Source organism: Molossus molossus, unplaced genomic scaffold (assembly GCF_014108415.1).
Source record: "Molossus molossus isolate mMolMol1 unplaced genomic scaffold, mMolMol1.p scaffold_m16_p_3, whole genome shotgun sequence".
Taxonomy (NCBI): Eukaryota; Metazoa; Chordata; class Mammalia; order Chiroptera; family Molossidae; genus Molossus; species Molossus molossus.
Window position 1 is genome coordinate 44377608 of NW_023425366.1, and position 16009 is coordinate 44393616.

The window sequence follows — 16009 nt, forward strand, 5'->3', positions numbered from 1 at the left end:
ACTCTAAACACTTAGGTCTGGAAAGCTCACATTTTGCAAGCCAATTTATTTTTCAGTTCTTGAAAAAGGCATGTTACCTTGTTACAAAATAATCCACAGTGGGGCAGCAAGGAGCTAGATGCATGAAAGAGGATCTGATAAGCAAAACATGTTTTTGATGCTAAAGAAGAACATATTTAACTTGAGCGAATCTGAAACATCTATTAATATTTTTTTTCTACGCAAGAAATTATTGTTCAAATAAACCAGATGAATCGGAAGTCCTCTACCCTTTCTAATATGAGTCTTAGGAAATCTTTTCATCTCTCTGTAAAATTTATGGTTCATAATCTGACTTGCACTAAAATTAGATAATAGGATGTGCTCATAAAGGGCATAAATTTAAACTGGCCTCCAAAGAATACTATTCGCTTGAGAATTAAGGACTCTTCTGCTCTTGTATATTGGAATTGTGCTTTATTTAAATTGCTGTTTTTTTTAATGGCATATCTTTGACTTTCAGGGAAAGGCGAAGGAGGAGGAGCAGGAGTTCTTCCAGATCCCCAAGAACATCAAAAACCTTAAAAAGGAAATCATCTAGGTCTCCATCCCCTAGGAGGTAGGTTCAAAACATATGCTAAAACTGAGGAGGATGCAGGGGACTATAATGAATTGCTTTGGACTTACCTCATTTCTTAGTGTGCAAGTACATAGGAAAATTTTCCAGAAATGGTAATGTTGGGTCAGAGGACTGTGTTTCTAATTGTGAGAGATATTTCCATATTGCCCTTCTTAAGGGCAACAACCTTGTATTTGAACCAGTTGTGTATGAGAGTGCCTGTTTCCCTGTAGCTGTCACAGGTTATGTAATCAAAGTTGTGGGGTTTTGCTCACCTGATAGACAAGAAAGTACCAACATGTAGTAATTTTAGTTGCATTTCTCTTAAGAGTAAAGGTGATCATCTCTATATTTGAAGGACATTTGTATTTCCTTTCCTGTGAATTGTCTATACTTTGCCAGTTTTCCTTTGGAGTCTGTTTTTTAATATTTTCAGGAGCTTTTTGTATTGGGGAGATTGTTCTTTAGTGATTTGATTTCAAGTATCATTCCTAGGTTGTCAATGTATCTTTCTAAGTTACTGTTTCTAGGTTGACCTACTCTTCCAAATAAGTAATTTAGAGTATGCATATTGGCTAATATGTTAAGCAAAATAGTTTTTAATAATTAGTTAATAACTGTTTTTTACTTTGTCATGTTTAAATCCCAGGTTTTAAATACAATATATTTTTTATATTTATTTAACTTAATTTCTTAATTTTTTTTCTATTTGACTTCTAGATTTTGTCATAAATTTAGAAAGGTCTTTTCCTATTCCAAGGTAATGATAGAATTCCCCTATTGTTTCTTTTTCTACTTTTATGGTTTTATTTTTATATTTATATTTTATATTTATATCTTTGATCTATTAGGAGGTTATCCATATGTACCATATGGCATATGGTTCCAATTTTATTTTATATTTCTAAATGCTTCTTTGCTGTTCTAATAGCATTCATCAAAAACTCAATTTTTGCCCTTGGCTGGCTTGGCTCAGCAGTTGGAGCATCGGCCCATGGACCAAAGAATTGTGGGTTCAATTCTGGTCAAGGGCATGTACCTCGGTTGCAGTTCATCCCCGGCCCTGGTCAGGGTTGTATGGGAGACAACCAATTGATGCGTCTCTCTCACGTTGATATTTCTCTCTCTCCCCCTTCCACTGTATCTGAAGATAAATAGAAAAATATCCTCGGGTGAGGATTAAAAAAAAAACAACAGTTTTCCAAACACTAGTTTGATATGTTGCTTTTGTCATGTACTACATTTTTCTAGTTGGGACTATTTCTGTGCTGTCTATACCAGTGATACCAGTGATTTTTAACCCTTTTCATCTTATGGCACACATAAACTAGTAACTAAAATTCTGTGGCACACCAAAAGTTTTATCTTTTGCTGATCAGACAAAAAAATAGGTATAATTTTGATTCGCTTGCACCAGATGGCTATTTTTGTGTTGACAGTTGTCATTTTTTATTTGACAATCTAAGGGAAAAGAGGTTAGTGCCTCTGACTAAATAGACTGGTATTGCATATTTTAAAAATTCTTATGGCACACTGGTTGAAAATCGCTGTTTTATGTTGTTGGATTGTTTTTGTTGTTATTGTTGAATGTATTACAGGTGTCCCCTCACTTCTCCCCCATTGACCCCCTCCCCCCTGCTCCTGCCCTCCTCCTGCCTTCCCCACACTATTGGCTGTGGTTTATCTTTTCCCATTCCCCTTCCCCTTTCCCCCTTCCCTTTGAAGTTCATCATGGTAATAACCAATTTGTACTTCTTAATCCCTTCACTTCTTTTTGTCTATCCTCTTCACCCCCTTCCATCTGGCAACCAACAAAATGTTCTCTATATCTATGCGAATGTTTCTGTTCTGCTTGTTCATTTTGTTTGTAGATTCAATTGTTGATAGCTATGTATTCATTGCCATTTTGTTTGTTTATATTTTTTATCTTTTTCTTCGAGAAGACCCTTCAACATTTCATATAATACTGGTTTGGTGGTGGTGAACTCCTTTAGCTTTTCCTTGTCTGGGAAACTCTTTATATGTCCATCAATTTTAAATGATAGCTTTGCAGGATAGAGTAATCTTGGTTGTAGGCCTTTGCTTTTCACCACTTTGAATATTTTTTGCTTATCTCTTCTGGCCTGCAAAATTTCTTTTGAGAAATCAATCAGCTGACAGTCTTATTGGAGCTCCCTTGTAGGTAACTATTTTTCTCTTCCTGCTTTTAAGATTCTCTCTTTGTCCTTAACCTTTTCCATTTTGATGATTATGTGTCTTGGTGTGAGACTCTTTGGGTTCATCTTGTTTGGGATTCTCTGTGCTTCCTGGACTTGTATGTCTGTTTCCTTCACCAGGTTAGGGAAGTTTTCTGTCATTAGTTTTTCAAATAGGTTTTCGGTTTCTTGCTCACTCCTTCTGACACCCTTCTGGCACCCCCATGATGCGAATGTTGGTATTCATGAAGTTGTCCCAGAGGTTCCTTACACTATCCTCAGTTTTTTGGATTCTTTTTTTTTTTTTTGCTGTTCTGATTGGGTGTTTTTTGCTTCCTTTTATTCTGAATTGATGGTTTGTTTCTTGGCTTTTCCTACTCTACTATTGATTTTCTGTAAATTATTGTTTATTATTTCAGTTAGTGCACCCTTTATTTCTGACTGGTCTTTTTTTATGCTCATGAGGTCCTCACTAAGTTCCTTGATCATCCTTGTAACCAATGTTTTGAACTCAGCATCTGTTAGGTTGCTTATCTCCGTTTCATTTAGTTCTTTTCCTGGAGTTAGTTCTTTTCTTTCATTTGAGACATGTTTATTTGTCTTCTCATTTTGGCTGCCTCTCTGTGTTTGTTTTTATGTATTAGGTAGAGTTTCTGTGTCTCCTAGACTTCCTAGGGTGGCCTATTGTAGTAGGTGTCCTGTAGGGTCCAGTGGCACAGCCTCCCTGATCATCTCAGCGGGGCCTTGCGCTGCACCCTTTGTGTTGTACACTCAATTACAACTCTACACTCTTCTGTTGTAATTGAGTCTTGATTGCTGTTTGGCACGTCAATGGGAGGGATTTAGTCAGGCTAATCAGCTAGCTGTAAGGACTGGTTGTGCCCACTGAGTTCTGACCTCTGACTACCTTGGAAGATCAGCTGTGCAGGGGTCCACCACACAAAGCAAGACTTACTTCAGTAGGGCACTGGTACCCAGTGAATCCATTCATTGAGTGTGTCGTTTGTGCAGATGGTTGGGTAGTGGTGCTTTGATGGGGTCTGAAGCTGTTCACTGCGTGTGCTGAGTCTGAGGCAAGGTCAGCCAATGCCTGTCATCAACCCGGGGTCACCTGGCATAAACTACAAAGTGATGCAGATGGCTGCTTCCTGTGCTGGGCTTAGAGGTGTCCAGGAAAGCCAAGCTGTGAACCAAGGCTGGCTCCTTCTCGTGCCAGGCCTGGAGCCATTTAGCGAGAAGTATGGGGTTGCTGAGGCCAGATGCTACTTGTTTGAGAGAATTTAGGAAAATCTGAAGCAGGAGCCAAAATAGGCCAATCATATGGGAAAGCCCCTGGAAACAGCTTGGGTGGGCCCGAAAGTTGAGTGGGGTAGGGTCGCAGGGAATCACCAGGGTGGGACAGAGTGAACCAGATATGGCTGGAGTTCCAGATATGGCTCCTGTCTGCCGGCCCCATCAGGGAAGGACTCACCAAAGGAGCAGTGGCCTTGGCCAGCATGTGTGTCCAGGAGAAAGCTACCCTTCAGCTCTTGCCCTGATGCCAGACAACTCAGTTCTTTGCTGTATTTCTCTGGTGCCTTTCAAGCTGCCTTCCCCATGCTGGATCCCAGAGGAGTGAGTCTGAGTAAGTCTGTGTGCGGGCCCTAAAAGGAGCTGCTTGGGACACCAGCAGCCTCAGCTCCTTCAGCCTCAATTCCTGATGGTTTTTACAGCTAGAAGTTATGGGGACTTCTCTTCCTGGCACTGGAACCCTGAGCTGAGGGCCTGGTGTGGGCTGGGGACCCTTCACTCCTCAGGGAGGACCTTTACAGCCAAGGTGTCCCTCCTGGTTTTATATCTGCCATCCGTGGCTGTGCACCCAGCTGTCTGCATCTCAGCCCCTCCTACCAGTCTTGATATGGCCTCTTCTTTAATTTCATAGTTGTAGGACTTCCATTCAACTCAGTTTCAGGCGGTTCTGAATGATGGTTCTGTAGTTTAGTTGTAATCTTGATGTGGCTGTGGGAGGAGGTGTTACTGTGTTTACCTACGCTGCCGTCTTGACCTAAAGTCCCTGTTGGATTTGTTTGACTAATGATTTGTGTACTAGTGCCCCATGGTTTTACTTACTCAGATTTATAGTATTTCTTAATATCTGGTAAGGCCTGTCCTCCCTTACACTCCCCATTGCTCTTCTTTTGAGTTTTCCTGACCATGCTTCTTACATGTCTATTTTTCTATTTGAACATAAAAGTCTGTTGTCTAGGTTCTAGAAATAAAAGCTATTGATGATTTGTATTACAGTTGAATTGCATTTATTAATTAGAGAAAATTTATAAATAGCTTTATTTATGATGGTGAATCTTTCTATCCAGGAACATGTTATATCATTTTGCTCATTCAGACCATCTTTAAGTGTTTTTTTTTTTTTCAATCCTCACCTGTGGATATTTTTCTGTTTATCTTCATATAGAGTGGGAGGGAGGGAGAGAGAGGGAGAGAGAGACACACATCGATGGCTGCCTCCCTCATGACCCCAACCAGGGCTGGGGACGAACCGCAACCGAGGTATGTGCCCTTGACCAGAATCGAACCCATGACTCATTTGTCGCGGGCCAACATCTACTGCTGAGTCAAACTGGCCAAGGCTCTTTAGTGTTTGTTTCATACAGAGTTTATGCATTTCCTAAATTTATTCTTAGATATATTTTACTTTATTTTTGCGTTTTTTAAATTTATTTTTATTAATTAATTTATTGTTGTACAGTTGTTTCTCCTTTTTCTCCCCAGACATCCTCCTTCCTATTTCCCCACCTCCTCGCCAAGTGTTAAGTTTTTAAATAAGGTCTTTTCTTTTATTACATTATCTAATTGGAGTTTGGGTTTTTGCATAGGAAGGTATTGATTTTTTTTTTTTTTTTTTATCCCCCTACCTTATTGATAAGTCATAGTTTTTCAGTTGGTTTTCTAAGTTTAGAAAAGAGATATTTAGCCCTGGCCGGTTTGGCTCAGCGGTTAGAGCGTTGGCCTGTGGATCAGAGAGACCCGGTTTCTGTTTCCGCGAAGGGCACATGCCTCAGTTGCGTTTGTCCCTGGCCCCAGTTGGAGTCGTGTGGGTGGCAGCCAGTTGATGTGTCTCTCTCATATCCATGTTTTACTCTCTCTCTCTTCTTCCCTCTCTCCCTCCTGCTCTATCTGAAGATAAATGCAAAAATGTCCTCGGGTGAGGATAGAAAAAAAGAGAGAGGGATATTTATAAAAAGCTTTGGCAGAATGTAAGGAGCATGTTTCCCAGCAGGGGTATTTTGTTTATTTGTTTGGTACTGGTTTTAGGTGAGAATAATGGAAGGCATAAGGTATTATAGAGGCGCCATATTTTTATTGGAAAAAAAACAAAACACTTTGCTTATGAAAGTCAAGACTTTGCTCAGATTAGACAAAAAGATATATTCACAAAGTGCACTGTTTTCGCTATTCCTTTTACCTTGCTCCCTCTCTAAGTGATTGTTTTATCCTTCCTTCCTTTTTGCAAAATTGAGCGGATACATATATTTGAATTTCTTTTTTTTTTTCACAAAAGACAGAAGGTAGTCAATGTTCTACTCTGACATCAGTGTTTCTCTCCCCCATCTCCCTTTCTCTCTCAATAAAAATATTTAAAAAAATAAAATGTTAATTGGTGTGGGTACAATAGGTGGCATTATAGGTCCTATACATGATCAAACTAGGTTACTGATATGCTTATTTATTTTGTTAATAATATAGCAGGTTGTTCATTTCTTAGAAGTTAACTGACATCTTATTAATATTCTTATAGCAGAAATAAGAAGGATAAAAAGAGAGAAAAAGAAAGGGACCATATCAGTGAAAGAAGAGAGAGAGAACGTTCAACCTCCACAAGGAAGAATTCTAATGACAGAGATGGGAAAGAAAAATTGGAGAAGAACAGTACTTCACTTAAAGTAAGTAATGTTCATTCAGTGTTCAGCCTGTGAATAATTCATAATTGAGATTGTTATTTATTCCATGGAAGTAGTTTTCGGCTAAAAGGTCCTTGAGGGTAATCATGTCTTTTACGTTTTTGGTATTCTTTCATATCTGTTGAATTGAATTTTTTTTTAAACTAAATTTTGAAGGGATAGATAAGAGCTAATTAAACAGTCATCACATTCCTTATTTTAGAGAATCATAGAACAGCGTACAATAAGAAAAGTTTTAAACTATCTACGTGTAACACATTATTTGATTTATACTAAGATTTCTACTTGATGCCATTTTTATCAGTATATTTGTTTCAGCAAATTTGGCAAGTGGTCTGTCATTATTGGTTTTGTAATATATACTTAAATTAGGTTTGTTGAATTAGAGTAATGGAAAACCAAATTCCACCAAGTAAAGGTTTTTGGATTAATATTTTAAGAGCTTGTGAATTATGTTATACTGGTATAATTTGTATTTGAAAATTATGAGTTCTGGAGCTTTTATCATACTGTTTTATTTACTGTCATGCTGATAGAAGTTTATCATTATCAATAACATTGATAATATGCATTTCTTGACCACTTACTATGTACCAGGCACTATTCCACATGTTCTCATTTAAGTTTAGGGCAGGTCTGTTACACTTTTTGAAGTCATTGAATAACATTTATTGAACACTTCCTTAGAATTTCTGGTGATCCATTTTTTATTTTTTATTTTCATGGATTGCCCATTTATTATGAGAAGTACAAAAGGCAAAGGGTATCGATATTTATATGAAAAGGTAATGGGAGAAAACACCCAGTTTTGTTAATTGACAAACATAAAATTACATACTTTAGCCATAAGCAGATGTAGTAGCAGGCAACTCTTCAGAAAAATATTAAATGTAGACCTTAATTCATTGTAGGAGAAGGAGCACAATAAAGAACCAGAATCAAGCGTGGGCAAAGAAGATGATGACAAGGATGCACCAAGGACTGAGGAAAACAAAGTACAGCAAAATGGGAATTGTCAACCAAATGAAGAAAACCTCTCTACCAAAACAGAAGCTGTATAGGACCGACAAATGCACCTCTAAACACACGCTGGAATAAAATCCAAAGCTTTAATTCTTTTAACAAGATGTTAAACAGTGAAGAAATCCAGTTAAGCATAAAGATAGAAGCTAACAGCTTTTATAGTTGTTAGGTGACTTTGTGGCCATCTTGTTACTGAGTAAGAAAATAAAGCATGGACATCATGAAAATAACTGATGTTACCCAAAACGCATCTTCTAAAATCTGTGCATTTCCATGGTGGCTGACACACTTGTCATGTGGTTTGTTAGTGTTTGCCAATAAATGGGACATCAAAGATCCAAATTTGTACTATCCATACAAGACTGGAGATAAGCATTGGAAGCTCTTTTAAAAAAGTGCTAGTTACTGAATTTTGTATTGTTTTACTTATTTTTTTTAAATTTCAATATATACAGATTGATGATGTGCTTGAAATTGGTGCAAATATATACCCACCCTTGTAAGTGCAGAATGTGTAAGAAGTTTTAACACACCACAGGATTTATAGTGATTGTGTTAAATTCTCACTATTGTGTTTCTTTTTCTCACTGTTTAGGACAGATTTTCTTTAAAATAGTTTTACAGATTACAATTGCTTAAGTAAGTGGATTAAAAAACAACTGACAATGCATGCTACTACTGTTCTCTTTCAAAAGGAAGAACAACTGTGTTGAATACTAATGCTAATGTATTAGTATTCAGTGTTTAGGATCATTGGGTTTCCCCACATAGTAAACACTTCCTTTTTAACTCTTGACATTTCCGAGCTTATTATGAATAATACTGCAGCGTGTGTTGTCAGCGGTAGGTGGCAAAGGTGTCATTATAAAAAGAAAACTTGAGTTTTCAAAATGGGCTATGGGAGCACAAGCTGAAGCTTTAGTGCCTTCTACAATGTGGTATACTGTTTTCTAGAATTTTATATGTGCTAGTCATTCTCAATTCATACAGAATTTAGATGGATATTCTATTCACTCCCATAGAGAAGTGTGCAAGTGATATGTCATAAGAGCTTCTTACTTAGTTCACCTAGTAAGAGAGGAAGTCCTGTTTTCAAGAATGACTTTAGAGCTTAAAACAACAGTGCAGTTTTGGGACCATCAGTTTTATACTGTGATCATTGAGAATGAAGCATGTTCTTAATTTACTTAAAGCACATCCTTTAGTTGTCTACATGGGATGGCCTTAATTATTACCTCTCAATCACCTTCTCATAAATGATGTGCAGAAATTGAACTTAAAGGAGAATAAATACATGAGGTTGTTTTGTGTTTGAGGATATGTTTACTTGGTTTAAAATATAGGTCATCCAGTATAGGTTCACTTTTTGCAGAAAGTATGCAAGTAGTAAAATGACAACATTGGTAATATTTTCCCCCAAACCATAACTCATAGTTTCAGAACTCTTTTCATTGTTATATTTCCAAACAAGTTTATACCTTTTAATTAGAATGTTATTGAAAAATCAAGTATAATTATTTCAATACAATGTAATACAATCAAATTACTCAGTTGCCTTACCTCATGGGAAGAGTTACAGATTTAAAAAGATGGGTAGCACATCAGTTTCTTGGTTTCAACTTGAGTTTTCTTTTAATGTTAATACTATTGAAACTTAAGTATTTGGTGGAAAATGGAAAGAATTGCCCTTATTGCAAATAATGAAGCCTGGTTTGATTATGAAGCTGCTTAATTACTCTTCATGTGTCCAGAATTACTGTGGTATTTTTTCCTTTCTGTCACTGTGTACATTAAATTTTTGAAAATGCTTTACTATGTAAAGTATAGATGGTCATTTTAATCATTCAACCACATACGGTTGGCTGGTAAACAGCTTATTCTGATACAAGAATGCATGGTGATACATAAAGATCGTGAAGGAGTATGTATGTCTGGCATCAACAGCTGTCTTATTTATGATATGTAAGTAGAATAGAGCAAATGTTTGACTCCTTGTTATTTTTAGTACCATTTCTTAATAAAGCTTAAGTATTTTAGAGGAAAGTATTTGTTTATGCATTTCAAAACAGCATCTTAGTTTTATTCTGTTGTCTTTTTAGCTTTCATAGAAATTGTTTTGACATGGAGAGTGCATGTTCGTGTGGTGTCTATAAAACAATCATTTAAAGTTTTCTTGTACTCTGGACTCTATTAAATATTTTTTTATGTTGTAATTAGCATATTTAATTGGGGTCCTGCTGCTAATTATTATTTTTTTTGCTAATGCTTTAAAAGAATGAAAGTGATTTGTAAAAGTTGGGCATAAGTAGGAATACAAGAGATCTGGAGAAAGTGAAATCATTTTCTCAAATTAGAGCTTATGGAAGCAAAGCTTTCTAGGGTCTATAGATGTGTGTGTGTGTGTGTGTGTGTGTGTGAGAGAGAGAGAGAGAGAGAGAGAGAGAGAGAGATTGATTGATTTTCTCCTAGTTCACTTATGAGAGCTGATATGTTTCCATTTGTTTATTTTCTTCCAAGATAATTTTTTTTTTTTAAGATTTTTTTTTTTTTCATCCCAGGTAGATGTCAGAAAAACTTGAGGTAAGGCCAAGATGACAGCCATTTTATACTTGAAACCTCCTATAATTATCTTTTTTAGTTTGGTCATACAGAGAGTATAGTCTGTTTTTTAAATTGTAATTGCTCTTCATCATAGTAGACAAATTCTGTTGGTCCTCTTGTTCTTGCTTTCCACCAGTGCACACTGAAATAATAATATAAGACGGCCCTCCAAAGGAAGCCAGTTTCATCTGAAAAAACTAGTATAAATCCTTAACTTCTGCAACTGTCTCTTTAGTTACGATTTTCCATCTAATCTAACTTAGAATTGCAACACTAGTCAGCTTTGGTTTTCTGTTCAGAATTCTCTTTTTCAAGAATTTCAATGTATGCTGTGTTGATCTTCAGAAGTGTCAGAGGCTTAAAATTTGACATGCTCAATTAAAAATAAAAACCCACATTTAGAATAAATATTTTGTCAAGAAAATAATGTGGTATTATGACTATAATATGACTATTTTCAGGACCCCCATTCATTCCTATGTATGTAGCTATCTTTATTTAAAACTTAAAAAAAAAGAAAAAACTTGACCCAAATCTTTCAACTGAAGATAATATTCAGATTTAAGAGTTATAATATATATAGTAATAGGCTTTTAAAAGTTTTTAAAAATCTATTGGAAATTATATGCTTTGATTGAAATCTTTAGCAGTTGAAGTAAATCTTTTTGGAGGGATGCATTGGAAAACTTAACATTTCAATTAGTTTCTTATATTTTCACTAAAATATAGTATGAATTTAACTGGGAGGGTTATGAAATAGAGCCATTTTAACAAACTATGTTCATTACATGTTTAAATACATATTTTAATTTTTGCTGCTTACTTAGTATTTTCTTGTGTTTATTTACTAATGTAATATTTACTTAAGTTGAATTGTTTATTTTCAGATTTCAAAAGTTACTGCCCTTAAAAGGGCTAAACTATATTTCTGGAAGCAAGAGTCCAGTATAAATGTAATAAAGTAATCTTTTAAAATAAAATTGACTTCCCTACTTAATCTTGGGTTTGTGGGTGAATTTGTTTTGTTAGTACATTTTTATTGATGATTCTGCCTAAAGACTAATACATTATTTCCCAAAAAAGCTAACGGTATTAATGACTTTTGGTCCATATTCTATTAGGTTGGATTTAGTAACATTTAGATTCCCCCCCCCCCCCATTTCATGTTAAGGTACTTTTGTAGTTTCTAGCAATTATTATAATTATTAGTTTGTATCTAATATAATATTAAATACAAACAGATTATATATAACGTAACAGATAATATATATATATATTAAAGCTGGTTTATACTCTGTTGCCTCATTTTAAAATTTACTTGTATCTAGCTAACATTTTAATTTTGAAAATTGCCAATTTTGGGGAAATATTTTACAGTGAATATTTATTTTCCCAGGATTGGAATAAATAGTTTCCCCCCATTCTTGATTAACATTTATTTGCTAGATAGATACCTTCTTAACTATATTAAGTTCAAATTCATGAAAATCATACTGAAAGAATTAGAGTTGAGATTGAGTTCTACCAATTTAAGGTTACGGGTAGGCAAAAAAACTGTTGGGGAGCAATCTACAGAATCCCCAGATTTCCAGAGATTACATTTTGGTGTACTGTGTAGTTGTATAGGTAGTTCAGTTTAATGGTTAAATATTACTCTCCTTAATCTTAATTAGGTTAATACAATAGTGTTCTAATGCTATGTATTACAAGGGAAGAGTTTAAAACGTAAACATGAAGATGCTGCATAGGTGGTGTGTGTTTATGTGAGTAGGACTACTAAATGGTACTAGTAAAGATTTATCAAATGATGCTGCTATTGTGTTGCTATATTTTTAATAAAATGGAAGTCTTAAAACCTTACCTGTCTTGAGGAGTAATTTCACTTATTTCTGAGACATTTATTTGTATATTTACAGCTTTTTATAACTAAGTAGTAATAGGCTGTTCCAGGGTTTCAAAATTACTATAAAAATAGAGGTACTTGAACGTCGGCTGGTCTTCATGTTCTGTGGCAATAACTTTAATCAAAGACGCTTTGCATCTTTGACAATTTGTAGTCTAGTAATAGCCGATTTTGGAATCTCCCTTTTGTTTTCAGAATCAGCTTCTTACTAGAGTATTTACATGATAAAAATTGTCACTGCTTGTCCTTGAACAGCAAGTGGAATGCCTTTTCCCATTTATCAGAAATACATCTTTGCATTTGGTGAATGAGTGGTGTGTTCTGAATGGTCATTTAAGTGAAACAGCCTATTAGCCAAAAGTTCCTTTTAAAAAAATAAATCTGCCCTGGCTGGTGTTGCCCCATGCACCTCAAGATTGCTGGTTTGATTCCTGATCAGGGCACATACCCAGGTTGTGGGCTCGATCCCCAGTAAGTGGCATGCAGGAGGCAGCTGATCAGTGTTTCTCTGTCTTTCCATCTCCCCTTCTTTCTAAAGTTAGTACAAACATTTTTAAAAAAATCAGAAATCAGATGTGTAAACTTGAATTCTGTATGACAGAGATGATGAGGCTGTAATGGCTGTATGCATTGATTTCTATATAGGCCAGCTATGGTTAAAGACTATTAGCCATTTTGATTTCCAAATGTGTTCAACTACATGGTGGGGGTCCTTTAAAGTGTACCCCTTACCAGTAGTAAGTTTGTGTGACCTCCACAGGACTTATTAGATTCTAATTATTATTATTCCTCTAATAATTAGAGGAATGCCAGGTTGGAGTAGTAACTGTATCTGACAGCAGACGTTTGAACAAAACGGCTGTGTTATTTTTGTTGTGCATGATCACTAAATAGTAACTACTTGAGTATAGTTATAGTACATTTAGTTTTTATAATTTTCTTTTTTCTTTTTTAATTATATCTTTATTGTTGAATGTATAACAGATGTCCCTCATTTTTCCCCCATTGACCCCCCCTCCCCACTGCTACCCCCTCTTTTCTTTTCCCACACTCTTGTCTGTGTCCATTGGTTATGCATATAAGTTCTTTGGTTTATTTCTTCCCACTCTCCCAACACCCCTTTCCTTTGAGGTTTGTCAGTCTAGCAACCAATTTGTACTTCTTAATTCCTTCACCTTTTTCACCTATTCCCCCATTCCCCCCTCCCATCTGGCAACCAACAAAATGTTCTCTGTATCTATGAGAATGTCTCTGTTCTGCTTGTTCATTTTGTTTGTGGATTCTGTTGTTGATAGCTATGTATTCATTGCCATTTTGTTTGTTCATAGTTTTTATCTTTTTCTTCAAGAAGACCCTTCAACATTTCATATAATACTGGTTTGGTGGTGATGAACTCCTTTAGCTTTTCCTTGTCTGGGAAAGTTTTTATATGGCCATTGATCCTAAATGACAACTTTGCAGGATAGAGTAATCTTGGTTGTAGGTTCTTGCTTTTCATCACTGAATATTTCTTGCCACTCCCTTCTGGCCTGCAAAGTTTCTTTTGAGAAATCAGCTGACAGTTTTATGGGAACTCCCTTGTAGGTAACTAGCTGCCTTTCTCTTGCTGCTTTTAAGATTCTCTCTTTGTCTTGAACCTTTTGCATTCGGATGATGATGTGTCTTGGTGTGGGCCTCTTGGGGTTCATCCTGTCTGGGACTCTGTGCTTCCTGGACTTGTATGTTTGTTTCCTTCACCAAGTTAGGGAAGTGTTCTGCCATTATTGTTTCAAATGGGTTTTCGATTTCTTGTTCTCTCTTCTCCTTCTGGCAACCCCAAGATGCGAATGTTGGCACGCTTGAAGTTGTCCCAGAGGCTCCTTACACTATCCTCATTTTTTTGGATTCTTTTTTCTTTTTGCTGTTCTGATTGGGATTTTTTTGCTTCCTTATATTCCAAATCGATGGTTTGCTTCTTGGCTTTACCTACTCTACTATTGAATCTGTGTAAATTATTCTTTATTTCAGTTAGTGCCTCTTTCATTTCTGACTGTGCATCCTTCATTTCTGACTGGTCCTTTTTTATGCTCTTGAGGCCCTCACTAAGTTCGCTGAGGTTCTCACTAAGTCCATTGAGCATCCTTATAAGCAGTGTTTTGAACTCAGCATTTGTTAGGTTGCTTATCTCATTTTCGCTTAGTTCTTTTCCTGAGGTTTTGTTCTGTTCTTTCATTGGGGACCTGTTTCTTTGCCTCCTCATTTTGGCTGCCTCCGTGTGTTTGTTTCTGTGTATTACTTAATGAGAGGTATGGGGCTGAGACCAGATGCTGCTTGTTTGAAAGAATTTAGGAAAAACCTGAAGCAGGATCCAAAACCTGCCAATCCTATGGTAAAGCAACTGGCAACAGCTTGGGTGGGCCTGAAAGTTGGGTGGGGCGGGGTCTCAGGGAGTCACCAGGGCGGGGCTACCAGGGTGAGCCAAGCTGCTGGAGTCCCAGATATGGTGACTGCCGCCCCCGGGAAGGGCTCACCAGATGCCTCTGACAGCATGTTTGTCCTGGAGGAAGCCCCCTCTCCAGCCCTCGCTCCAGTGCCAAACAGCTCAGTTCTTCCCTGTATGTCTCTGGCGCCCCTCGAGCTGCCTCCCCTCCAAGCTTAGAGGGAGAGAGTCCGACAAGTCCGTGCGCGGGCCCTTTAAGGAGCTGCCTGGGGCTCCAGCCGCGTCAGCTTCCCTGAGCCTCAGTTCCCGCTGGTTTTTCCAGCCAGAGGTTATGGGGATTCTCCTCCTGGCACTGGAACACTGAGCAGGGCACCTGGTGTGGGGCGGGGACCCCTCAGTCCTCAGGGAGGCCCTTCCCAGCCGAGGTGTCCCCCTGATTTTTATCCACCGCACTTGGCTGTGGGACCAGCCTGTCCACCTCCGCCCCTCCTACCAGTCTGGATGTGGCTGCTGCTTTAATTCCGTAGTTGTAGGACTTCCATTCAGCTTGATTTCAGGCGGTTTTGAGTGATCGTTGTTCTGTAGTTTAGTTGTAACTTTGATGTGGTTGTGGGAGGACGCGATACCGCGTTTACCTGCGCCGCCATCTTGACCGGAAGTCTCGATAATTTTCTTTTTTAAAAAATTTTTTCTTTATTGATTTTAGAGAGAGAGGAAGGGAGAAGAAGAGAGAGATAGAAACATCAATGGGAGAGAACATTGATTGGCTGCCTCCTGCATGCCCCTCACTGAGGATTTGACCCACAACCTGGGCATGTGTCCTGACCAGGAATTGAACTGGCAACCTCTTGGTGCATGGGTCGATGCTCAAGCACTGAGCCACACCGGCTGGGCTATAATTCTCTTAGAAAAAATGTCCATAGATGCAATGAAAAAAGTAGTTAAGTTGTTTTTATTTTTAAATAATATACTACTTTTTAATGTAGTAATAGCCACAGTGATAATCACAGGTGGTAGATGGAATAGTATTTCTCTCTCTCCTGAGCTGCAGTCTTGAATTTCCAACTACCTTCTCAGTAGCACCTGACACAAAGTACTCATTGAATATTGGCTATTATAATACTGGATATCTTACTAGCAGTATACATTTATCCTGTTCCAAACTAAACACTTAATTTCCAATTTCATGTCTATGCCTCTGCCATTTATTATTTTTCACCATAATTGCCATCTTTCCAGTTCTTCATTGCCACTATTAATTTGTGTTTCTTCCTACCCTCAATCCCATTGGTTAAGTCTTACTTCTGCATT

The 16009-nt window shown here is 37.2% G+C and overlaps 1 protein-coding gene across 11 annotated transcripts in view; it reads left to right on the forward strand.

Annotated features, from left to right (window-relative positions):
- Nucleotides 1–10836, forward strand: part of SREK1 (splicing regulatory glutamic acid and lysine rich protein 1) — a 56022-nt gene extending 45186 nt beyond the window's left edge. For 3 of the 11 annotated variants that reach the window (XM_036279026.1, XM_036279024.1, XM_036279023.1), the window contains exons 11-13: nt 503–598; nt 6590–6734; nt 7664–8056. In XM_036279026.1, the coding sequence (XP_036134919.1) occupies nt 503–598; nt 6590–6734; nt 7664–7813 (391 nt within the window). In that variant the 3' untranslated portion in view covers nt 7814–8056. Of the gene's footprint in view, nt 1–502; nt 599–1318; nt 1359–4252; nt 4338–6589; nt 6735–7663 lie in introns of those variants that run through there. The other 8 variants (XM_036279029.1, XM_036279027.1, XM_036279028.1 and 5 more) reach the window with 5 other exon arrangements.
- Nucleotides 10837–16009: the final 5173 nt, after the last annotated feature.